This window comes from Synchiropus splendidus, chromosome 17 (genome assembly GCF_027744825.2).
Source record: "Synchiropus splendidus isolate RoL2022-P1 chromosome 17, RoL_Sspl_1.0, whole genome shotgun sequence".
Lineage (NCBI taxonomy): Eukaryota > Metazoa > Chordata > Actinopteri > Syngnathiformes > Callionymidae > Synchiropus > Synchiropus splendidus.
Genome location: NC_071350.1, coordinates 18,700,183 through 18,724,938, shown reverse-complemented (window position 1 = coordinate 18,724,938; position 24,756 = coordinate 18,700,183). Strand labels below are relative to the sequence as shown.

The following is a 24,756-nucleotide window of genomic DNA, read 5'->3' as shown; positions in this document are numbered from 1 at the left end:
AGATTATATTCTTCTTTTAAAGTAATTTTTCCGACACATTGATTGAAATTGACAATTTAAACTGCATAAAATAACATTATTTGAAATCATTTTCTTCACTTTTATTTCCTGTCTTCACGAATATAATTTCTTTTTTAATACTTTTATGATAAGAGTGACAAATTGAACAAATTGACTGAATATTCATGGCCCCTGTGCTAGATATAAGATGGATATTATATGGAAACTCATTTTCCCAACCCAGAATATAATGTTCTAAAACAAAGTGGGTCACTGACAAAGGAACATAACAATAAAGAGAGAAAATGTGACGAGTCATTAAAGCACCAGAGGAGTCGAGTTTACAATATTTACAGTTTATTGATATAAAATAAAGATGTAAAATGAGCTGATTAAAAAACGGTCTTGATAAAGACAGGCGTTGGTCGAGAGTCACACTTCCTTGATTCTGGAACAAAACAACGAAATAATAAAACACTGTTTTTGCTTTATACATCAAGCGAAATGTTCGCTACTTTCCAACCAAATAGCGCGCCGTGTTTGAAAAGTGAATAATTCCATGAGTGTCCACTGGGTGGAGACAAACTCACCCTCTGGCTCGGGGGACTCGGCCACACCAGCCCTGAGCCTCCTTGTAAACCAGCCGGGCTAGAAACTGCAGGGAAAGTGACAGTCAGCGTTCAAGTCAAGCGGAGAGAGGAGCGGCTTCCTCACCAGGCAGGCGAGCATGTCGGCCGTGATCAGCATGTAGAAGACGTTGTTCCAGCCTGACGGAGATATGACGCCGGCCAGCAGGGGGCCCAGCGCGGCCCCTGCAACACAGACGCACACTCACGTGGAAACACTCACCAGAGGACCCGGCTCGGCTCGTGACGTCATGGCATGTGACCCGCACACGATCGTGGCGGCACTATGTGGACGAAAGCTGGCCCAGACTGACACCCACCTACAGATCCGGTGCCGTCGATGATGGCCGTGACCGTGGACAGGGCCCTGGAGTTCCCTCTCAGACTCTCGTGGGTTCCCTGGGGAGCAGCGGTGTTAGCAGCTGGGACCTCCCATCACAGTGGGGGGTGTGGGGGCAGAACCTACCAGGTCGGCAGACACGGCCGTGGTGATGAGCGCGTACGGTCCGTTCACCAGCCCTCCACACAGCAGCAGCATGCCTGCTCCCATCAAGCGCCACATTAGACCCGACCCGAGCAGCGGCGCGGCGCCGCACCAACTCACCGATGGTTGTGGGGAGACTCCTCTGGCCGATGTGGTTGTAGAGGAAGAGCTGCCGACACAGGGAGGAGGTCACGACACTAGTGTCGGGGGCATTTTAAAAGTCCCTCCGAGGTGGCAGGGTTCACTCACCATGGGTGCGGCGAAGAGCAGCATGACGCAGCAGGTGGTGGCTCTGCCGCCGGTGTAGTCCGACACCAGCCCCGCCATGATGCCTCCTGCAGACACACGACACAACACAAGGCCCTGAAACAGACTGGCCCTGGGGTCCGGACCTTCCCCATCACTGACCCACGATCCCGCCCACGTCGAAGAGCGTCGACATGTCGCCGGCTTCCTTGGCGTCGAAGTGAGCTGCGGGCGAGGACAGATCTCAGAGTGGCGGCGAGGAGGAGTGCGGGAGCGAGGCGGCGCCTGCCGAGACTCACCGACGTTGGAGATGTAGAGAGGGAGCCAGTAGAGGAAGGTGTAGCTGACCAGCTTGGCGAAGAGCAGACAGAGAGAGAACTCCACCACGCCCTGCGGCAGACGCACAACACTTGGAACTGCAGCTCCACACAAACCTTACACTGAAATACAGCAGGTAAATCACACGTTTTATGTCACCGCCGCTTGTTTTTCAGCTCTCACTCGGAGTAAAAACCAAAATGGATGACAGGTTTCCCAAAATCTAGTCAACTAGTTTCGGCTCACACTGCATGTTGTCTTGTTTGTGCTGTACTATACTGCTATACTGTACTGTTGGTGCTATGCTAGACTATAAAACAAGACTTTGTTTGTTAAATGAATCACATTTATACCTCAGCCCCCCACAAAAATAAGAAAGATACAAAAAAAACGTGATTTAAAATACAACTAAATATAGGAAGATATAAAATGCAACACAAATATTAAAGTAATATGCATGAATTAAAGTCTAACCTCACTCTTGTTTTAGCAGCCTGTAATAACCTCTGGAGCCACTAAGTTTCGGCAAATCACGAGGTTGACGTGAACAACCACTAGAGCCCTCTGGATGAGTTTGCGGTAACGTGGAAGCCCGGGTCCAGGCCTGGCCAAGCCGCGGCCCCCGATGTTTGTGGAGGATTTACATGACTTAGTTCCACGAAACTAAAGGTGTGGCACGTGTTTCACCTGCGAGTCACTGTTGATGGTGGTGAAGTCCGTGAAGAGGAGACGCTCCAGTCTGCAGCGTGGCTCACACACACACAGAGCGGGGCCACGTTATTGGTGGCAGGAGCCACGTCCAAACATAGAGGAGTCAAGTCAATGGCGCCCGCATTTCTATCTACGCCACTTGATATTTCCAGGAGGATCAGGGTCAAATGGAGGGGTTTGAAAAATACTTGCACAAGACACATATGTGGGATGCGAACCATCAACCTTGTGACACACAGGGAGGAGCTTTAACCGCTATACTGAGTCAGGCGAGCAGCTGCTCAGGTGAAGCCTCACAGCCTGACGTGTTTGGAGCACGTGGCTCTGCTCAGCAGCACAGTCAAACAGTGGGGCTCTGAGCCTGGGACTGGTTGGCCAGGGCTGTCCCAGTCTCATGTAAGCCTGGATTTCCAAGTGAAAGTGGGGGAGTGTCGGGGCTCCCGCGTGAGCGTGCACTTACAGGTATACTGAGGGCCCCACAGAAGCTGATGGCCTCGGTGTGTCTCTCGATGACCTCCACCTCCTCCGGGTCGGTGGTGATGGAGCCGTTGCTGACGACGGGGGACGAGCTGTGGAGCAGCGGCTCGGATTCCCCCTCGGCCTTGTCGCTCTGCAACACACACACACCAGGAGTGAGCTGTGGGGCGCGAGGCCTCACCGACGACGGCGGACTCACGTGGTGCTGCGGCGGAGCGCAGTTGACGTCCTCGGGTTCTGAAGGGAAACCAGGAGAAGAGAGGTCAGCAGGGTGGCGTGGAGAGTGAAGGACGGGGACCCACTTTCCACCAGGAAGAAGAAGCAGAGGATCCCGGTGGAGGCGATGATGATGCCCGGCACGATGAAGGACATCCCCCACTCTGAGGAGACGTAGACGCCGGCGATGAGGGAGCCCAGGATGTTTCCTACGGAGGTGTGGGAGTTCCACACGCCCATGATGAAGCCGCGCCTGAGGAGGCGAGCACATGGCTGAGCTCAGCGCTAACAAACATGGTGCCCAATGATCAACAGCAGAGAGGCTGAGGGGGAGGAACCACAAGGGAACGGGCTCAGGAGAACCTGGCACAGATGAGCGGACAGACCGTCTCGTCTCTACCGGGCTCAGATCCGGTTTGACCGGTTGCGAGTTCCATCGCTCAGCGCTCACATGACAGGCACTAAACAGAAAAGCGTGGAGTCAGCGCGGCCGCCAGGCGCGCAGTACTCACTTCCCCTTCCCAAACCAGTTCCCGACGCACGCCACCACTGCGGGCCAGCCGGTGGTCTGCATCAGCCCGTTCAGAACCTGCGGAGACAAGACGTCATGTGATGGGCGACGCAGGAGGGCTTCACATTCCACGCGTAAGCCCCGGGTCATGTGACCCGGCTGACTGCCATGTGACGGCTGAAGAGCCAGAAGGCTCCGGCTCAGGTTCTGACCAGTTGCAGATGTGAAAGCGCTCCAGTGGTTGAGGGAAGTTAATCTGCTGAGGTCGACCGAGGGACGACAGGTCGCGTCAGCAAGGTTATTAGCAGAATGGAAACTAGAAAAAGTTTAACTTTTGAACTTTTGAAATAAAAACAAAAACTAAAGTTTTTGATAAAACAGTAACTAACTGAAACAGCGTTGTCTGTTCCCAAAACTAATCAAAACAAACTCACGTTGTAGCAAAATTGTTCTCTGTCTTTATTTGTTTCATAAAGAAGAATTTTCAGATGATTTTCCAAACTAAAGGCTTTTATTTCTTTTTTAGGGAAAAAAACAACAACAACTAAAAGTAACACTAAAAGTAAAACTGGCCAACCAACTCTGAAGACTAGTTAAAACTAACTGAATTTGAAAGACAAAGATTCAGAACTCAATAAACACGAAAAGTAATGTAAAATCCCAAACCATAACAACCCTGGCATGAAGTGGTTGTGATGGGCTGCTTCCCTTTTTCTCACTCTGTGACAAACCCATGTGGCAACTGCAATAATATCATCACTGAAGTTCAGTCGGAAAAATGTCATTCCATTTTCTTAAAACGGAATTACATTTTCTTAAAATGGAATTCAAACTACATCCTGTGTTTCTGACAGACAGCAATAAAGGCGGTTGTGTAACTAAAGAGATCAAAGACCCGGGCTGTTCGCTCTTCCCTGACCTTTGACCTGCACATTTCTCTTGACCAACAAGACGTTTTCACAAGAGCTGAGCTGTCAGGGAGCGGTGGCGGCGAGGGCGGCGGCGTGTTACCTGGATGACGGCGTAGTAGCCCAGCGAGTGGATGTTCCAGTAGAAGCCCAGGCCGAAGAGCGCGGTGAACAGGCCGCTGGACAGCATGCCGAAGCTCAGGTAGTACCTGAGAGGCAGGCGCTCGCCGAAGATCCCACTGCACACGCAGGCCTCAGTTACTGCCGCGTCGCCCCGCCAACAGAGCCACGGACTCACCTGAAGAACATGCCGATCGCATAGGCCACCAGGAAGCAGTTATCCAGGACCCCGAACAAGGTCTTGTAGTCATCTTGGTCTGAAGACAGGAAACAGGAAGAGTTCATTTTGTCAGAGTGGAGACACAACCGGGTCAGGTGCTCACAAGGAAGCTGCTGCCCAGAGACCACCTGCACGTCCATTCAGCGGTTCTACTCAGTCTCTGATGCCGACGACAGAAAACACAACCATGTTCCACGCGACACCCTCCACCCCCCACAATCCTGCTGCAGCACACACATACAGTCCAGCCTTTTAAGATTAGAAATCTGACCCTAAAACCACAATAAGTAAAGTAAAAATATAAAAATTATTACAAAACTGTATGAGCAAAATAATAATGTGAATGCACAAACATGACTTACAATTACTGCTATTACCAATAGTAACTACAATAATAATAATAATAGTAATAATAATTAGGCACAAATGTTAAATACTATTGTTACTACTACAACTACTACTACTACTAGTACTACTACTACTAGCACCACTACTAGTGCTGCTGCTACTACTACTAGCACCACTACTATTACTATTACAACAACTAGTAGTACTACTACTACTAGCACCACCACTACTACTACTACTACTACTGCTATCACTCGTAATACTCGTGACAAAGGTCTTCTGTGACCCTTCCAAAAGGGCCACCACATCAGAAGAGCTTTCTGCTGTGAGAGTGTGTCAGTCATCAGAGCAGAGGTCAGAAGTTCTTTGGACTTCAAGCTCCGCTCACTTTCATCACGCCTCAGTGCTCAGGTGAACTGGCCCCTCCAGACCAGATCGAAGGCGTCGAGCCCCCGTCATCCAGCGGGCCACTCACCGAAAGGCGCCCAGTCACACCAGGTGTCGTTGTTGGTGATGTTGAGGTCTGCAGGCCGGATGACGTTGGAGCAGTTCCGGTGCAGCTCACTCTGAAAGACGAAGTCACAGCCCGAACTTTAACCCATACAGCCACACGCTTCCAATTCACAGCCAAAATGATGTAACGCGGGAAGATAAAAATGGATTGATTTGTCCCAGTTACCTTCACGATGCTGATGGGTTTTCTGGAGAGGTGATAAGCCGTGTAGAAGAGGAAGGTGAGGAGGAGGATGAAGCTGCGGTACCTGGCAGCAAGTGAAACCAAGAGTTAACCAAACGTTTCAGACGCCTCTCAACTCAACCGGGACCCTGGTACCGGGTCATCGACCTGCCTTCTGGGCAGCAGACTGAAGCACGGTGGAGCAGCAGAAATACTAAAGTGGGATCGTGACTCGACGGTTTCCTCACTACCCTCACAAGGTTCTGTCGGACCTCAGACTGAGAACAACATCACCGTTGTTTCCTCCTGTTCTTTCGGCCTCATTCAACCAAACTAATCCGAAAAGCCATGTATCATCCCTGCCACTTTCACTGTCACGTTCAACACGGCTGATGAGTGGCTGTCTTTATTAAACAACCTTGTTTAACTTTCTTAACTGAGATACTGTGTGCTGCGAAAGGCTCCACCTCTCACTGTGTGCAGTGCTGAAACACCAACAAGCCTGTAGCTCAACCTTCATGGATGACACTCACCGCCAAAGACCATCGCTCCATAACTGGCTGTGTGCTGAGGCTCAGGTGTTTCTACAAGCCCAGATAAACATGAACTCACATTACGCAACCAAATAAAAACAACTACGTTGCATGACCTTCTGACATGAGGGAACTGACAAACCGGTCTGTGTTACTCCATATCTCAAGATCCTTCGGAAAATGCTTCCCTCTTGACACCAACCTATAAAGTCTGCTTCCCTTTTGCTGTCATTTAAAGAGTAATTACGGGTAATAACATGTATTAAGCAGCAGTTTAGTTAGCTCGCGTCATATTAATAAACTAGTAAGTCACTTTGAGGGATTTGTGAATAAAACAATGAAATGTCTTTAATCTAGAACCAGGCTGTGACTCCACACTGTGAGTCTAAGCCATGAGCAATGAACGGGCGTCATTTTGAGATAACGGGTGAAAGTGTCGACGCGAAAAGCAGGAATTTATCAGCAACTATCAGCAGTTAGACATTGTTGTCTGGCCTGGTATTAAGGGTGTAACAACAAGAGGGAGCTGAGCCGGGACGAATTCCTTGAAGGCGGCGCGAGTCCACGACCGTATTGATTCATCGAGGGTTGGAAGGAGAACAATCGATTCCTCACAGTTTCCACTGTTTTAAGGCTCATTTTCTTTTGAGTGACAGGGAAACAATTAACACGACGAATCCGACTCATAATGGAGACATTTCCGAGTGACTGTGTCAGACGTTAGAAAAGGTCGTTATCTAGTATTAAGCCAATCATTAACGCCGGGAGAGACTGAACAATCCCAACATGAAATACATGGGTTGAACTCACCAGCTGTCTCGAGAAAACGAGGTGATCACTTGAATCCCAGGAGCCAGAGAAGACTTCATTGTAAAAGCGGTCGGAGTCCAATAAAAAAAGCAGAAGACTAATGTGTTGTTTTCGACATTTTGTGTTAGTATCGATGAGACCGTGAACGCACCGCGGGACGGTTGAACAACTGAATTAAACTGATGCCTATCAACTCACTACACGCTAAAAAACACTTTAAACATCATAGATTGGTTTTAATTAAATGGAATTAAAGAATTAAAAGGTCGGGAGAAGAGGTCGAAAGCGATGGTTAGCTTCGCGGAGATAGGAGCAGCGTCCCAGACGCTTCCTTGAGGGAAAAAGCCTCGATAAACAACCAGTTGGTCTCCATCGTGTCAGCGTAGCTTTATACGTGGGCCTGAAGAGCCAGCCTACCTCCACACACGCGGGTTTGATCTAAAAAAGCGCCCGATTGCTACTTCAAAATGTTCCGGTGACTATTATTAGCAGTACCGATGTTGTTACTCCACAACGTTCCCAGACTGGATCGTCGGAGACCACGTGAACGCGTCCTGTGACGTCACGGCGGACAGGAAACGGGGCGCCTAAAAATATAAATGACAAAAAATATTTATCAAGAAATTCATAAAAGAAATGGTATAGAAATGAATACTATGCACGATAATAAACATATATTAAACGACTTCGAATATATCATTTGTTTGGCAAACGGGGTCAATATTAGCGAGGTGACATCAAAATCTTAAATCAGTATCACTCTCAGTGAAATACACAATTGTTAGTTCAGACTCATACATAGACGTGGACCACTTCTGACAACAATCCCAGACTTACTTCATTTAATCTCCTTATTTCTGAGCTCCTTATTTCCCTCAACATTGTGTAGTCACCATTCCTGCAAGTTATTTAGAAAACATCTGTGTCACATTCTGTCTATTAGTTGTCATTTATTAAACACTGAAAAAACGGATTATATAAACGTTCTCAGACAGTGCCTAACATACTATTGTCTTCACATTGCAGAAAATGTTCTTTATTCAAGTCTTGAATGTTTGTATTACAGTTCATAAAGGATTATAATGTATAGTGAATGTTGTGAAGAACAAAACAAGGACAGAAGAAAAGTGATGACTTTAGCTTAACTTTTGGTGCAATAATATTTACCAGTAGGAGCAAAATTAAATAAAAGTAAATAAATATCAGAAGATCCTTTTATGAACAGACTGAATGGGTAACACGCGCACACATATAAAAGCACTTCAATGCAAGACATTTTCCTCTAAATTTAATTTATTTATTTTGAGAAACAAAATATTGAATTATATTTTTTTCAAGGATTTTTAATTTATCATGTCAATAAGACTATTAGTTGCCATTGGGGAAGGAAAAACCGTACAAGACACATGAAATGAGAGAAAAAGAAAACAAAAAGCTAAATAAACAATCTGTTGTCACAGTAATGAAAGCTGTAGTTATGGCTGTAAGGACCAGAGAGGATGATGTTGGGTGACGGTGGAGGAGGGTGACTTGCTGTGGCAGCCACTGACCATGACATGCAGAGAAACTAAGAAAGGAAATATTAACAAAAGAGTTCCACTCCATCTGATCATTCAATGTCGATGAATGGAACATACAGTAGAGCACAGCTCTCCTCATGTAACCATTCGATTTAGTCCAGACACCAAATGAGCCAACAAAAAAATCTTGGGCGATCACATGACCTACGAAGGTTCCTCAAATGCCTGTTGATGCCCGAGTGGTGTCAGTGACATGCACGTGCAGACGCTGAGAAAGAAACCTGAAAAGATATTGCGGTGAAAAGGCCGACATGGTCACATGAGTGCATTACTGAGCAGCTGTCTGAAGCACGACTCACCGGTGCCGGAGCTTCAGTGTAAGTCCAGCGTCAACATGGCCGACCTCAGGGCCTGAGCGTACGCTGTGGAGCAAACCCATTTTGATCTGGTCACACTGCGTCTACCCAGTCACTTAACACTGTCCCAAACATTATTACAGCTTCAGCTAAACAATACTTAAACTGCAACAAACCAGTAATTATTCCTAGACATACAGATGATGCCATAATCCCATTAGGTTTCACACACGCTAGTATCAACGAGAAAAGCTACTACTGCCGTGACTTGTTTTCACAGCGAGAATCACTGGGATAATTGTTTGTTCCAGTCACACCTAGCTTCACTGCGCACCAGTTTATTTGGCTGCTTCCACTGCAGGTACACAGCTGCAGTTGCTACCTCCCATGACCCTCCATTCAAGCCTCTCTGTCACATGAGTTTGCCGTTGTTTTACTTAAAGTGTAAGTCCAGAGTCAACATGGCCGACCTCAAGTGTCCCCTTACACTGAGGACAAGGTCCTCGAACACGCTATGAATTGTTACCTAGAAACGCTTCCTGTGGAACAATAAAAGCTCAATACAGTAACCGTAAACATTGCAGCGGATGGGTCTGAGTCACACTTATTTTCACCTTTAGGGTTGTTGTAGAAGGCACAGTTGTTGGCACAGGTATCGGGGTGAGAGTCCCAGAAGGTGGAGGCGCAGCAGCAGAGAGGGGGGAGATCTTCATCCCCCACTCGCTCCTTCAGCTGAGCCCTAAGGGCATCGACATACCTGCAGGGGTTCAGTCACAATCATCAGGCTCGACTGATGCTGCTGATTTTAGTGTAGCATTTTTCATCCCTCATGATCTCAGCTCAGCTTGTTTGAGATCTACTTTCTGACCGTCACAATGGAGAGATCATCTGTTGACCACCAACAGCCTCAGCAGAAAGCTAATGGTCATAATATTATGGCTGGTTTCATACTTGTGCTTAAACATCGACTGACATTTTGGGCTTCGCTCAGCCAATTACCTGGCAGCGTCCCTCTCTTTCTCCTGCCTCCTCCTCAGCTCTGTCGATCTCTCCTCGTCCTCCAGCTTCAGTCGCTCCAGGACCAGCAGCTCTCGCTCCTGCAGCTTCTGTCGGGCCTTTGCAAGCTGCTGCTCCCGCACCAGATGCCTTTCTTCCTGCAGGCGAAGGTGTTCTTTCTCTGCCTTGAAACTGCAGTGAAAATAAAGGAGTGTGAAGAGGCTTCTGAAGAGTTTTCTTTCATATTCTATTACACAACAGAGAATCTAGAACAGAGAGTCCTCATCTGACCTCGCGGTCTTCTGCAGGTGCTTCCTGTGCTCCCGATTCTCCTTGGCTTGTTCTCGCTCCCGACTCATGAAGAGACGCCGCTGCGTCAGAAACTGAGCTTGACGCTGTGTGAACACACACTCAGTCATTACGGCTGTTAGGAGATCTATCGGCTTTCATGTGTTCACACACCTGTTTCTTCAATTCTTCCGGGTCAGACAGAGGCCACAGAACTCGGGAGACTCTGGAGTTGGACTCAAGGCGGGGGGCCGGTCCGTCCGTGCCCTGAAACGCACACAAAAGTCTTGAGGGATGTCAATGTGCGCATGTATGACCATAACCAAGAGCCTAAAACTAGGCTATAGCTGAGATAAACACAGCTCCTGTTGGAAGAAAACTTTGAGCTGTAGCTCAATACATTCATTTATATACCTCCATGGAACACTTCGGTCTGTACTGGCCACTGCAAGCTACAGGTTTTTTGTATGCTTGAATTGTCAACCTAAACCATGACAAAAGAATACCAGTGGCTTCAGGACACTGTTTTGAACAGATGTCTCTGGGTTACTGAAACTTTACTGGCCTATAAAACAAAGTGAAAAATAAACACACAACCTAAATGAAGCACATGTGAACTTTCACCTACATGTGGTGGTGGTGGTTTTACAGTGCATATAGGATCAGTCGGAGGATTCAGTCACATTGTGGTGTGGTAATAAAGTCCATGGCAGACATACCCCACCGAGCTGTTCACTGCTTATGCGCCGACTTTTTATGAAGTGTCGCTGTATTGGGAACTCATCAAAATCTCCCACCACTTCCCCCTGCCCCACTTCCTCTTCATCATCATCTTCCTCTTCGTCTTTTCTCGGCACTCGAGACTATGAAGCACCGAAGCAACAAAGCGATTAAAACACAAACGGACAGAAAATGGGAACTACCTTGCGATACACTCACATGTCTATGAGGAGGATGATTCCATCGGTCATCAAGAGGGTCTGACACACACTCACGATGAGAGACAACCTGATAGGAAGCCAGTCTTTCTCTGACCCGTCTAGCTTCTTCTCTGACCTGGAAAAAAACACCAAAATAGAGCGGGTCACAGTCAGATGACAGGGTTGACGCCTTGGAAAGCACCAATTTGGACTTGTGTTAAATGTCTGACGTGAAAGAGTATTTCTTCTGAATTGTCTTATTATTTCATGGTGCTCTTCTTCTACACAGCTGATCTTTGTACACTTAGGACTTTGACTTCCTTTATAGTTATTGCACAAGAAAACACAGCAGAGAGACCTTGGCAACAACATGTTGTTGCTTGGCTTCCAGTTCCAATCATAATACCTATACAATATGATATTAATGAGTGCAAAACTAATTCACTACTGAGTGCATAGTCAGGGTAAAGTGAACTAAAGTGCGAAACAGAATGACCTGCATGCACATGCCTATAACTGGAACTAACTCCAGAACTAGTACCTCAGCGAAGTGTCCATTTCCCAGTGGAGCTGACACTAGTTTTAGGCGAGGTTGGGATGAAGTTTTTGTCTCAGGTCTCACCTAAAGACACTCAAGCACAGACAGAATAGTCAGCTTGGGGCTCCAACATAAACAGTAGCCACACAGAATTGCATGCTAATATCATGTATTTATTAACGTTTGAGACGTACATATTTTTTGGTAAGGTGAAAAAAACTTTTTTTTTTTTACCGGATTATCTGGGACACTGCGAGTGTTGACTTGTGACACACGGTGGCGCACTTCGTCCTGGAATCTTCTGAGATTTTCTGCCTTCACTCTTCTGGTTTCTCGCTGGCTTTGATCAACATATGACGCCACCACCTGATGGAAAATAAAGAGGTCTGTATATAATGTGAGGTTGGAGGTTAACCAACCAAAATCACAGTTGAAGTGGGTCAGATTTTGAGGTCTGATATTCTGAGCATTTGCAGCAGTGGACGCTGGGATTTTGAAGCGCAGTCATGGTCATGGAGGGCTGGAGTTTGAGTGGCAGCTGACGAGGAGGAGGAGGGAGCGCTGGAGCAGTCGTGGTCAGGCTTTTACCGACATTATTATGCGGCTTTAGTTGCGGGATATGTTACCAAAACTCATCGGGACGCAGCGACTTTAAAAGTTCCCAGGCCCGAGTGGGCGTCGACATTATATTGTGGCGGTGGCTAGTCGTCAGATTGCCTAGCAACAAGTTATCAATGAGAGAAGTCACTCACCGATGGATGGTTTTGGAAGTACTCCCCGCCCTCCACCCAGGCCCCCACTGCTGCCACCGACTCCTGACTCCTCTGGGCCAGAACCTTTATGGTCCTGGACGATGTTGGACATTTGCTGCGGCTGACGGACGCTTTTCCGCCGACACTCCGGCTAGCTCTCATGGTTAGCCGTAAACAACGACGTTTCTGGAAGCGTTTGTGTAGAACAATAGCTCACAGTGCTGTGGAATGCTGGTTTGAAGTGTCTTCAATTAGATAAAGAGGCATGAAAACCAAGTAGGCATCAACAAATAAAGATAACGTGAAGGCGGACGAACTGTTTTTGAGTTTCGCTCACTTTTCTTCGGGGGTTGTCGAACAGCGCAAGCGACGCGTTATCGCCACCTTCAGGTCGGGAAGGTTGATGCAATTGTTTTTCATCACACCCAAGCATCATCAGCGGACCCATAAATTCCCGCCAGATGAACGCTTTAAAGCTCGCTGGAAACAACGTAGCTCAATCATGAACTAATCTCAGTCAGACCACTTCATGTCCTAATGGACGGCAGTGATCGCTGCTCTCAGTAGGCTTGTTGGAGGACGTGCAGAGTGATGTGCGGCCGGCGAGTCTCTCCTAACCTGTGTTTAGCTGGAGGCTGGTGTCATTCTGAGGGCGCTGGAGGCTCGCTCACTAGAGGATTTATGTTCCGGCTATACATGACTCAAAACTGATCCAATCTTCTTTATTTAAAAATGACCATTTTCACATGAAAATAAAACCACAGGTGGGCATGAGGAAGTTATATTCAAATGTACAGGTTACTCTGAATGGCTGTCGTTCTGGCAAACTTGCGGAGGACGTCTGTGCTGGGACACGGCTCCATCTGAGGACAGAAGGACATTCGAATGTGACAGTTGAAGAATCGGTGACGATCTGGCCTGGGATGAGTCATGTTCTCCTTGGACTCTGACCCGCTCCCACATTAATATGAGCTACAGTACCGCGACTAAGGTGAGGAGAAAGACGGCGGGAAATGAGGGGTGAATGTCACAGACAACTGTCGCAGCCATGATCTCATTCAATGACGTTTACAGAGACGCCACTGAACTGTTCTATCGCTCCAAATCCACCCACAACATGAATGTAGCTCGGTTAGCGCTGAGGCTAGACTCTGATGGTTCGAACATGAGCAGAGGGAGCAGAGATTTAAAGAGAATTTCAAGAGATCTAAAATGTGGTGTGAAAGGTGTGAATCCATTGTGAAATGGTGCCCTACTTGGGTGGCGTTTTGGGTCACGATGGTCACATGAGCATGCTGACATAGCCACTGAAGGCAGCACGCTCCAGCAGCCGACCTGCAGCGTGTGAAAACAGAAGCTCTGTCCTTCATATAGAACTGCCTTACCGCTATATAGTGCTAATGCTAAAGGTTTCCTGGTTTGACCCTGGAATAGTCCATGGACTTTTGAGCAGCACTGTGATTTTGCTGTTCGTTCTGCCGCAGCGCTGAAAAACACTTCTCCTCGAGTGAGCTCTTCCATTATTATGACAGCAGCTCCACTTCTGTTTACCATGCAACCCAAGTCCCCTCTGCTTTCCACAGCTTAATTTGGAAAACTTCAAATACCCACATTCATCCTGAGAGGCGCAGCGAAGCCTCGTCGTCAGAGAAGTGTCCCAAAATGTAACAAATCCAGAGCGTGAAAAAAGCTCGAGAAAAACAACATAAATCATAGGAAAAATAAATGGTATCATTTCGCCTCTGAAGACGTCGTTTGTTTTACTGCTTTCCTCATTCATCCTTTGTTGTGTCGATCAAACATCAAGCTCACCCAAGAGGTTTGTGCCGTGACTTGTCTGTATGTAGAATATAATGACTAAATAGGATGTTCTATTGAAGAAAAAACAGGAAAACAATAGTCACACGTCTGCTGACAGACTATAGAGGTGGTCATTCATCATATAACATTGCCAGTTTTGCTTCTGAAAAAGCTCATCACAGATGTATCTGGCTGAGAGTGGAAAGAGTGAGTGTGCACTTTATGGCAGAGCACCGAGGCTAAGTGGGATGACTGCGATTGATTATGTAGTGTTGTGTCTCTAACCAGCGAGGCGCAGAGCGAGCTTCCGGACGTTCCAAACCGAGCCGTGCAGGGCTCCCCGGAATAACAGGACACAGCAGCTCACCTTTATAGACTTGCCAAGTTTGGTCAGTGCGGGCTTGAAGGTCTCCATGGTGACAGAGTCGGGGCCGATGACATCACTGTAACACTGATAGACAATGGCAGGGATGCGGTGGGCCTGGCAGTGGTTCAGAACTGACGAAACAGCAAACGTAGAAAAGGACACCATCACTTCAAGATCATGACGGAACCAGGGCAGCTCCATCTGTTTCTCTGGACCGTCCTGTCGCCAATGTTTTTAAGTGCACTTAAACCCAAACAATCGAATCAGGATGCAGGACAATGAGCGCCCACTGAGGAGACTCGGGAGTAATGGCATTAGTTTGGTGGAGTCGGCACTGGCTTCTGCGCCGAGTGACTTTGATTTATTCCTCACATCCACAACACTTTGATGCTCAAGGACTCTTCAAAAACAGACATTAAAAACCAGCTCCTCCACTTCAATAGAGTTAAGCAGCGGGTAAACACAAACCTATCGTGATCCTGAATTATGAAAGTCTGAGGATGTACTACACACATAATACAACACAGCAAATAGGAGAAAAGGAAGCTCACTCCTGCGCACCACAAATGACTAACACCTAAATGGTTCTGCAGTATGAAAGTCAGCGTGTTTGATGGCAAATGATGGGCATAAATGATTTAAAGAAGCGATGAGAAGAGAAAAACCTGCTACTCTACTGTACCAGTTAGTGACTGGTTAATGAGGTTTCCTGAAACAGTGTGCTGATTTTCAGTGACCACCAGATGGCACTGTCTGCAGTAAAACATCAGGACTTGCACGACAAATTCAATGAAACCTCACACCATTTCTACACCAACAGCACCATCTAGTGGCCTCTGAGAATGAGGACACGGTTTCACCAACCTTGCCATACGGTGTCATGATATCTCATCGACCCATCACTAGTCTACGGAACATCAGTCAAGTGCCATAAAGTGGACATGAATAAGAAAAGAATACTGGATCTGAATGTGAAAATGGTAATGCTTCGATGGAAATAAATATTCCAACTCTTATTTCCAAACTATGACACTCCTGCATCATGACTCAATAGAAACAGAAGCACCTCCAGACACCGCTTATATAAACGTTAAGTGAACAAAGTTGTGCAAAGAAGAAAGACACACACCTGCAGCTGGGAGTCCTGAAACAATGTTGGGCTGCTCCAGTGACGGACAGACTGACTGAGCACCGAAAGAGCTGGTGTGAAGCGAGCGCAGGAAGGGGGCGGAGCTGCCGCACAGGTAGTCGGCTGTCTTGTAATCGGCCACAGAACTGTCGGACAGAACTGTGACGCTGAGCTCCCTGGGCTGCAGGGAGTTAAAGACCTGGAGAGACCACCGAGAATGTAAATAGCACCAGTCACCAAATGAAAACATGACAAAATCATATTTATAAATGCAGTCAGGGCTGCGACAGACGTTCCGGCAAGTGATCCGGCGGTGTTCACCTTTTCAGTCCACTGAAACTGCTGGTTTTCTGCGACATAGCACGTGACCTGGCAGAGCAGCACCTGGGAAACAGGACAGAGATTTAAAACCACACGTCCATTTGCATAGGAACATTCATCTGCACGTCTCTTCATTATCGCAAACCTTTCTTCCGCACTTATCTGGGATCTCCAAATGAATGGACGAGTGTATCAGTCAGCCACAGCGGCTGTATATTGTATGAAAGCGTTCCTCTCCACTCCATTAAATCTCCGGCACCCAGCGGCAGAGCGGCACAGATACTGTAGCGGTGATAAATCTGCAGCCTCCCCGGCAGCACGCCGCTGTCACAGGCAGCCCTTCACTCTGTTTATCTTGATTGAATCACGTGCAGGAGACAGCCGGCGGCGACTGCTGGCGACCAACCCAGGATTCTGACATATATGCAAGATTTGGGATTAGCGGTGAGTCATTAATCCCCGGGCGTCGCTGCCACCTTTCCTGAAGGCAGAGCCCAGTCTTCCTGCTGCAGTATGACATCAGTCACGATAAGAAGTTCTCCCTGCTTTGACTCAGGGGTTTCCTTTCAGCTAACTGCCAAGTGATGGGACACAGACAGCTGTGCCTGATAACGCGCCCAGTGAAAACACTCGCAGGCGTTTCAAGTTAAAGAGAGAGGGAAATGATGAGTTTTAGACTTGAGGCCACGTGCGCACCATCTGATTCTGCGGCTCCAGAAGTGACAACATTTAGAAGAGGCTGACTGAGTCAGAGCAGAAGTGGAAACACGTCGGGAGAATTTGATTCAGCCACACGACTTCTTCTTCTGCACATGAGCAACGTCCCGAAGCACCATGGTCACTACTTGCAGGGGCCCTCTCCACTCCCAAACATCAAGCTCTGACACGTCTTCTCCTTAACCCCCGCACCTCACTCAGACACACCTCCCAACGAATAGGCGTCAGTTTAGGGTGGGTGGTGCACTTTTAGCCAAGGGACATTTCGTCCCCACCACACACACATCCTGCAGCCATCACATTTTCAGTAGAGTACAAAATTCCGACGCTCCTGAAGGCATCATCTGCACGTGTCCGAGACGTAGGTCAGAAAAAAAAGAGACAAAGATTACAGTGTTGTTATCTTGCTCAAGCAAATGGCACGGGCATCTTAATCTACGGTGGCCTGAAGTGGACAAAAAGTATGTCTCACTCAAGAGGGATACGTGAGAAAGGAGAAATATTTAGAGAAGTAAAAAAAAAAACATTATTTCTCATGCTTTAGGCAACTATAAAGGCTTTAATCGTAGCCTTATCTAAAGTTAAATCCATTATAAATGTTCAGTTGATTGTAATCAGTTGTTTTTGAATGAAGACATTGGCACAACTAAATGATGTTTCAGATGTTTCAATATCGCCTGCTTCCACAATGGAGGATGGTTTTTCCTTTATGAGATAAAGAACCGTGCCTCGGCTTATTCTCTTCACACCTCAGATTAACTTGCATCCACACCTGTCCTCAACACATCCTCCTTTATCAGCCCATGAATACCAATATGAAAATCTGAAATGCTACCAGTGAGAACATCTTCTGCTGCCAGACACAGAAGAGTTTGGAAAGGCATGGCCTGCACAGTTGATCACCATTTTTAGGAGAGAGAAAACAGAAATGTTCTGGCAAGAATGGCACACAGTTTACAGTGAACTTCTCTGCTGTTTGTCTCAGCTTCACTCACAGATGGATGGTCCTTGTGTCTGTAAAACAAACACGCCGACTCCTCGCTGCTCTGACCAGCACCAGCTCGGCTCCTCTCGTTCCACACTGATGCTCGTCCCACAGGGTCCCAGCCTTCAGAGGTGAGAACGTACACCGACAGAAACCCTGTCGACAAAGTGTTTTGACTCACAAATGCTCTTTGTTCGCGACAATGAGGTGCAGGCAGAAAGGATATTCCGTCACTGTTCAACAACACAGGGCTGCATGATGACAAACCTGAACACACACACGCTTTTATCGACCTTTTTTTTCCAGAATAGACAGGTGCGACCACAACCATCAATAATGGCGTCGGAGCGTTATAAATTTCCAGCAGATGCTTCTGCACCACAGCTGCGGGTTTAATGGAAAACATAAATGGAAACGGAGCCAGAGTGAGAGCCAATAATTGCAGCCTCGTGTTTGCTGCTGCGAGACTGTAATTGTAATTCTACAGCAGAACATTCACACAGAAAACTGGTTATTTACTTCTCACCGATACGCTGAAAGGTTTCTGAGCTAAAAGCAGCAACAAAACTCGTACACCCCATCATGAGTCTAGTCAGACTTTGTTTACAATTATCTCAATATTAAATGAATAATTGCAATTTACGGCATGTAATGACACAGACAAATTTGGTTTTAAAGGCTCGAAAATCAAAGCTGAGATGGACAGAGAAAGCCACATAACTCGTGCCTCCCTCTCAAAATAACTAGGTCACCTCTTTCACTTCAAGATGCAAACTTGTATCTATGTTATCTGTCGGTCCAGCCGATAGAAGAGAGTCCTGTGTGGTGACGCATTGGACCGACAAAAGGAAGTCCGGTTCTGATGGTGTGGCGGTCGTCTCTCGACCACTGAGCAGACAGATGATTCGACTTACTCGCAGCATTATGTCCCACGGCGAGGATGAAGTCGGAACACGGCAGCTTATTTCCAGACTTGAGGGAATCAGACACCGCGGGGTCCCAATGCAGATGAACCTCCCTGGTGAGAAGAGGAAGAGAAGAAAGCAATAAAAGCTTCTCTCGATAATAAGAAATAGTCAAACTAAAACTAAATCTCTCTCTCTGTGATAATACTCTCATATGTAACATGCTATTTAAGCACTTTTCCTTTCCCTGTGTCAAAACTCTTCTTATGAAAAAGGTCAAAGAGAAAAAAAATACATTTTGATATCGATATATTTTTTGACAACTTCCATATATATATATATTACTGAACGACTTTATATAGACCATTTTACTATGTTTTTAATTTATCTGTCTGAAGGCATGAAAAGTACGGCGTGTTGCCATGACAACGACGAATTTAAAGCGAAAGTGAAACCAGGAGGATTCTGAACTCTAGGAAGAAGACAATTGTCCCTTTTCACTGTTTGAAATCATTTCTAGTAAATGATAAAAGGAAATAACGGTGACTATAAGTCAAGTTTAAATGCGGAATTAAAAACAGCATTCTCTCATTCATACTTTATAACTGTACTTAAATTAAATCTTCGACAGCTAAACGTCTGGTGTTTATTGTATGTTTATTAGAGCAGAGGCTGAGAAGGATCCCGTTAATGTGAACGAGGCGGACAACAGTTTATCTGGCAGGACGTGTGGCATGACTTGCTACTTGCTCGCTCATGCTGTAGTCAGTCACATGCTAGTTAGCAGCTAGCACTTGCCTTTTCTCTTCCAGTTCCCTGCGGATCTGCGCGTCTTCCTCGTTGTTATCGAGCTCCTCTTCATCCTCTTCATCCTCCACAGCCCGAGAATAAACAGACAAAACTTCGCCAAAAAACGTTGCCATGGCTGATGAAGTGCTGATGTATAGCGACTCACAGCTACTTCCGCGTCTGCGCAGGAGCACGGAGGCACACTTTCAAAATAAAACCCCAGAAAACGGACGAAAATGAAACCGTATTTATAAAACTTAGCGATCTATTTTTGTTTTGGTGTAGTTTGGTCAGCTGGAAATCTCCATCAATGGACAGTTAAGCATCACAAAAATGAAACCCTATTTATAAAACTTAGCGATCTATTTTTGTTTTGGTGTAGTTTGGTCAGCTGGAAATCTCCATCAATGGACAGTTAAGCATCACAAAAAGGAAACCCTATTTATAAAACTTAGCGATCTATTTTTGTTTTGGTGCAGTTTGGTCAGCTGGACAGTAAACATCACTAAAATAATAAATTGACATAGAATGAGTGTGTAAAATGTTCCCTGACTTGTTGGAACCTCATGACAAATTAGAATATAGATTGACGTCATGAAAGCATGATATCGGTGATATATTTGCTCAGCTTTGTCTGTGAGGCCTCACGAACATATGGTTCCTAAACAATACCAAAAAACCAACCAAGTTGAAGTCACGCGTTATTTCATCTCCTAGAGCATTTTCACATCAGAAGCTGGTGAATATTTGAGGTGCACAGGAACATCGTCCAGCGAGCAGCAGAAACACGGCCTCCTGAAGCTTCACGCATGACTTCCGACTGTCGACATCTTTCCGCTTGAGCTCTTCGCTTCAATCGATGAATGATTTATGTTTGTCTCACGGGTGGATTCACACGCTGAGACTGCTATACTCAAAATAAACGGCTGGGTGGGACAAACAATTTGCCACAGGATCCACTTTTATTGTTAGAGGATCGTTTCAGTGACCATGAACACGACCGCCATGAGCTCTCCTGGCTGAAGGAGAGTGACTCAAGGAGGGAGGGTGCCATCTTAACCTGCTCCTTCCACCAAATCCAACGCTCTAATCTCAGTCTCTGATGGATGACTGAGCTCCTTTGACTGACAAAGGGACAATTGGCCACCAGCTGCCCTGCGTTAGAGTCGGCCCGGCAGCTGCAGGAGACTCCGCTGGTGTCGGGTAAGTGGTGAAGTCCTGGCAGCGTGGGAGACGCAGGACGAGGCACAAACGCTTGGCTGTCACCTGGGAGTGTCCCACGTTAGAGAGACAAATGGTGCAGCGGGGCCAAGCCTGCAGTGGAATAGGGAGCGCGCTCTATCATGTAGGAGGACGCGGCCGAGCTCCGGCAGAGCGGTTTCCTGCCCCAAATTGAGCTACATGCCAGGAGGACACTTCAGGGCGTCGTTAAAGTAACTGATAGTAGAAGGGCCGGGAAACAAAACAGGACAAGAAGAGAGCTGATCCCCCGGGTTTCTTGTTTATGTTTCAACGTCTTCGAACAATATTGTGACATCTCGCCGGAATAACTCTTACTTTTTCGTCTTACTACCTGTACAAACCATCATCTCAACAGCAACTTGATCAAAATTGCAGCCTGTTCATTTGGTGAAGAGGCGCATGAAACTGGCGAAAGAGGCGCATGTGGCACGGGAGCCGCGGGTTGGCCAGGCCTGAAATAGACAGTAGATACAGTGAGCTGAAGTGGGTTTGGTTTGGCGACTGGCCAGCGTCTCTTACAGCCGGGTTAAGAAGCAAAGTCGACTGGTTCTTCCCGGCCTGTGGGGACCTTCTCTGAACATCCAGGTGAGAGCATGCAGTGCTTATTAGAGAGGCCAACATGAACCCAGGGTTGAACCCAACCTCTTCCTCGGGCTGTATGAACCACAACTCTCCCCTCTCTGGCCCCTCCTGACCCCCTCGGTGTCGAGGGGGTCAGGAGGCCCCTCCAGTCAGCCTCATCACGCAGGCAGGGAAGTGCATCTACCGCTGAATTGCACTACTGTCTCAGACAAACAACCACATTAACTTTCACTTTTTTTTTTTATTTAATGGACAGAAATGCAAGTGGAGGAAACCAGAGTGCCTAAAGGAGCCACGGCAAGGAGAAGTAGGACATAAATTCTCGCCATAAAAATGTCCCAGGTGAGTCCCTGGGGGGAGTGAAACCTGCTAAAAGGCTGCGAGCATCCATATCAAGCTGCGCTGTAATAGGGCTTTTTAAAAAGGCCCTCGTGAATGGATTTATGGGAGTGATCTTTAATGCTGTATCTGCAAGTTGACAAACAAAGTGACGTCTCCTTCGACTGACCCATGTGAGTATTTAAAAAACTTAGAGGTCCCGCAGCCTTCTCACTCATGACGGATGTGCGCGAGGTCACGGCGGCGTCCCAGCAGGACATTAGTATGATAACGCTCACCATAATGGCGGGGCATTAGCTTCCCTGTGTTGGCCAGGCCAATGTAAATGAAACATCCGGCTGCTTGTAGGTGCTAATGTCGGTGAAATATAATGCTCTTTAGCAGCTAATGTGATCTCCCAGTGGCCGCCGGACGGGCGAGAGGCGACACTGGATATATGACTCAGGAAATGTGGGTGTTGCAGCTACAGTCGCTTCCTGTTTATTTTAGGAGGCGATTTGGTCGACACAGCGCTATGAATCTAACGGAGCACTTAAAAAAGTCCTTCTATGAGATGAGTTAGCAAGTTTAGTGAGATGATGGGTGGGGAATCTCTGGGCGCTGGGCTCACATGCAGACAGGAAGGAGGCCCAATTAGTGCGGGGAGAGAATTGATCATAGCCCAGCTGAGAGATGGGTTCGGTAAATCACACTGGAGTGTGTTTACACTGAGGTTCCTCGCAGTGAATTCAGCCTCAGGGATGCAGGGCAAACTGGGGATGGATGGAGGGGTTGGTGCAGGGCTTCACTGGGGGGCCATCTCAGCTCCACCTGTGCACCTGAGAACATGTGAAGAGGAGGAAGTTTGGGAAAGTTCCGAGGAAGGAAGTTTGGATACGCACCTGTTTTCCTTCAGGGGACCAAACAGGGGCGGAGTTAGGGGGGCTGGTTAAATTACAGAGGGAACCGGAAGACGAAAAGTGCTCGACGTTGCTAGCGTGCATTGTCTGGCTGAAGTGTTTATGCACTGCATATATAGCAGCGGCGGGTCGGAGCTCATCACAGTGTGTGGGTAAACATTCTCCCCGGCCCGATCCATTAGACCACCAACAAACACTCCAAGCTAGAGAGTTGACTGGGACTCGGCTGTGTGTCTGAGCATCGTGGGAGGAAAGCGGATCGCCTGGAGAAAACCCACGCAGCCCCCCAGCCCCACACACTCACACACACACGCACGTCGGGTCAGTTGCTTGGAAACACAATTGTTCATCAACTGTGGGTGCGATCACTTCAGAGCAAGGTGTGGGTTTCTATCCCTGTGAGCCGGGTCTGGAGGCGGGCCGCCGTAGATCCGACCCGCTCAGCAATGAGAGTGACCCTGACTAGTTTCTTTGTCGTGGGAGCTTTTCCTGTCAATTCAGGTTTGAGTCAAAACAACTTCCAGAAAGCGTCATCGCAACTGATGGAACGTCCTGTCATCCTGCCTGAACACAAGCCTCATGAGTCAGCACATTCTTTCAGCTGAGAACCAGGAGGAGCATCTGAATTCCGTGCATCAGTCTGGTCAATATGATCAATAAAAAACATGCTGATCATCCTTGCCCTCCAGCGGCCAGGACCTCGATGGCTGTGCTCCTGCAGCACCAGCACAGATCTGGGTGAAATATCCTAGTCAGACTCCAGTAGTGGCCGACTCTGCAATGGATATCGGACATGGATGTACCAGCTGCCTGGGTGCATAAGGGTGTAAGAAAATATCGATACTCAAATATCGCAATGCTATCGCGCGGTCTCGTATCATTATTTTTGCTGAGATATGACAATTCTTCATGATGTTCATGAATATTTCAATATTTCATACATAGATACTTGGATATGCTGCTGCATTTTGTTTAATATGAAACTTTTCTTTTTGTACACTTTCTTATTTTGTTGATCAGGGCTCTGCGAAATGTAACTGAAAATCTAAGTGGACTGACGTCATAAGAATACACTTGTTTTCATGCACATAATGTGGTACTGCATCATCTGATTTTCCCCATAAAATGGTGGTTCTTGCAGTCATATATTGCTGAACTTACAGTAGCACAATGTATCGTATCACCACTCTTGTATGGGGATACATATCGTATTGCAAGATACCTGCCAATGCACACACAGTATTGCAGTAAATCAGTATTTAAAATGTCGAGTATATCATAATAATAATAATAAAGGGAGATTTATATTGCAGTTTTTAAAGTGCTGTTCACGGAGAGTGTACTCAACTCAAGATACAAATCCAAATGTTTTTCTTCCGATGCTGAGATGCTGCTTCTTACAGCTTCGGCGTCGCCGCCTCTCACTCGCACCCAAGGTGTTTCCAGCAGCATCTAAAGACAGAAATACCTGCCTCACTTCTGCAGAGAGGTGACAAAGTGAGCGCTAATGAAACTCCTCTCATCGCCGCCTGATAATAACGAATTCCTCCATTGTCTGGCGATGAAGCCGCCAGATTGATGCAGCCACTAAGCGGCCGGGGAAATTGTTTTTGCAATTAGAAAATAAGCCGTCATGGTGGGGATGACTGAAGTCTTGTTGAGTGGGGTTTGATTCGGGATGCAGAAACGTGAGTCGCTCATTTGTTGGCTGCACTCGCCGCCACTCTGGCTCATGCTTGGCAGCAGCCTCATTACAGACAAAAGCCTCCATTTGAGGATCCGTCATGCCGTTTGACAAGTGTGTGAGTGTGTGTGTGTGTGTGTGTGTGTGCGCGCATGGAAAACAGGCTTTTGTGCAATTAGGAATTCTGCTGACGGAGACTTGCAAGAAGGCAATATTCTGTGTGTGTGTGTGTGTGTGTGCGTGTGTGCGGCGGTGTGTGTCCTCGTGGAGGGAATATCAAGAGGAGCCTGCGTGCAAGACGCCTCGCAGCCCAGCCGCTCCTGTACATGAGCCAGTCACATGACCAGCAGGAGGACGCAAACACACACGTGACGACAATGTGAGGATCAATAAGGAGGATGAACAGGATCAGCTGGAGGACAG

General features: G+C 47.2%; 3 protein-coding genes across 5 annotated transcripts; all 3 read right to left on the bottom strand.

The window, feature by feature from the left end:
- Nucleotides 1–345: 345 nt before the first annotated feature.
- Nucleotides 346–7,731, bottom strand: slc37a2 (solute carrier family 37 member 2). The gene is made up of 18 exons (XM_053846977.1): nt 7,205–7,731; nt 5,865–5,946; nt 5,661–5,751; nt 4,796–4,874; nt 4,601–4,736; nt 3,591–3,667; nt 3,165–3,331; nt 3,062–3,099; nt 2,846–2,995; nt 1,656–1,746; nt 1,519–1,581; nt 1,360–1,445; nt 1,231–1,279; nt 1,093–1,166; nt 947–1,025; nt 715–812; nt 591–655; nt 346–448 (listed from the first exon to the last, which is right to left on the bottom strand). Exons 1-18 carry the CDS (start codon nt 7,261–7,263, stop codon nt 433–435), a joined length of 1,500 nt encoding a protein of 499 aa, XP_053702952.1. The 5' UTR covers nt 7,264–7,731; the 3' UTR covers nt 346–432.
- ccdc15 (coiled-coil domain containing 15) lies at nt 7,703–12,922 on the bottom strand. Of its 3 annotated transcripts, XR_008412787.1 has the most exons (12): nt 12,575–12,920; nt 12,057–12,188; nt 11,826–11,906; nt 11,304–11,420; nt 11,084–11,227; nt 10,539–10,631; nt 10,368–10,471; nt 10,080–10,268; nt 9,695–9,837; nt 9,084–9,146; nt 8,042–8,102; nt 7,703–7,791 (listed from the first exon to the last, which is right to left on the bottom strand). XR_008412787.1 is itself a non-coding variant. In XM_053846980.1 (11 exons), exons 1-10 carry the CDS (start codon nt 12,734–12,736, stop codon nt 9,097–9,099), a joined length of 1,215 nt encoding a protein of 404 aa, XP_053702955.1. In that variant the 5' UTR covers nt 12,737–12,919; the 3' UTR covers nt 8,228–9,005; nt 9,084–9,096. The 3 variants fall into 3 exon arrangements, 2 of the variants coding, with proteins under 2 accessions (XP_053702955.1, XP_053702956.1); XM_053846980.1 differs by lacking the exons at nt 7,703–7,791; nt 8,042–8,102 and adding an exon at nt 8,228–9,005 and having other exon boundaries at nt 12,575–12,919; XM_053846981.1 differs by lacking the exons at nt 7,703–7,791; nt 8,042–8,102; nt 11,826–11,906 and adding an exon at nt 8,228–9,005 and having other exon boundaries at nt 12,575–12,922.
- Nucleotides 12,923–13,219: 297 nt separating this feature from the next.
- On the bottom strand, nt 13,220–19,764 carry psmg1 (proteasome (prosome, macropain) assembly chaperone 1). Its single transcript, XM_053846985.1, has 7 exons — nt 19,593–19,764; nt 18,808–18,907; nt 17,904–18,049; nt 16,192–16,254; nt 15,871–16,069; nt 14,742–14,872; nt 13,220–13,437 (listed from the first exon to the last, which is right to left on the bottom strand). Exons 1-7 carry the CDS (start codon nt 19,719–19,721, stop codon nt 13,360–13,362), a joined length of 846 nt encoding a protein of 281 aa, XP_053702960.1. The 5' UTR covers nt 19,722–19,764; the 3' UTR covers nt 13,220–13,359.
- Nucleotides 19,765–24,756: the final 4,992 nt, after the last annotated feature.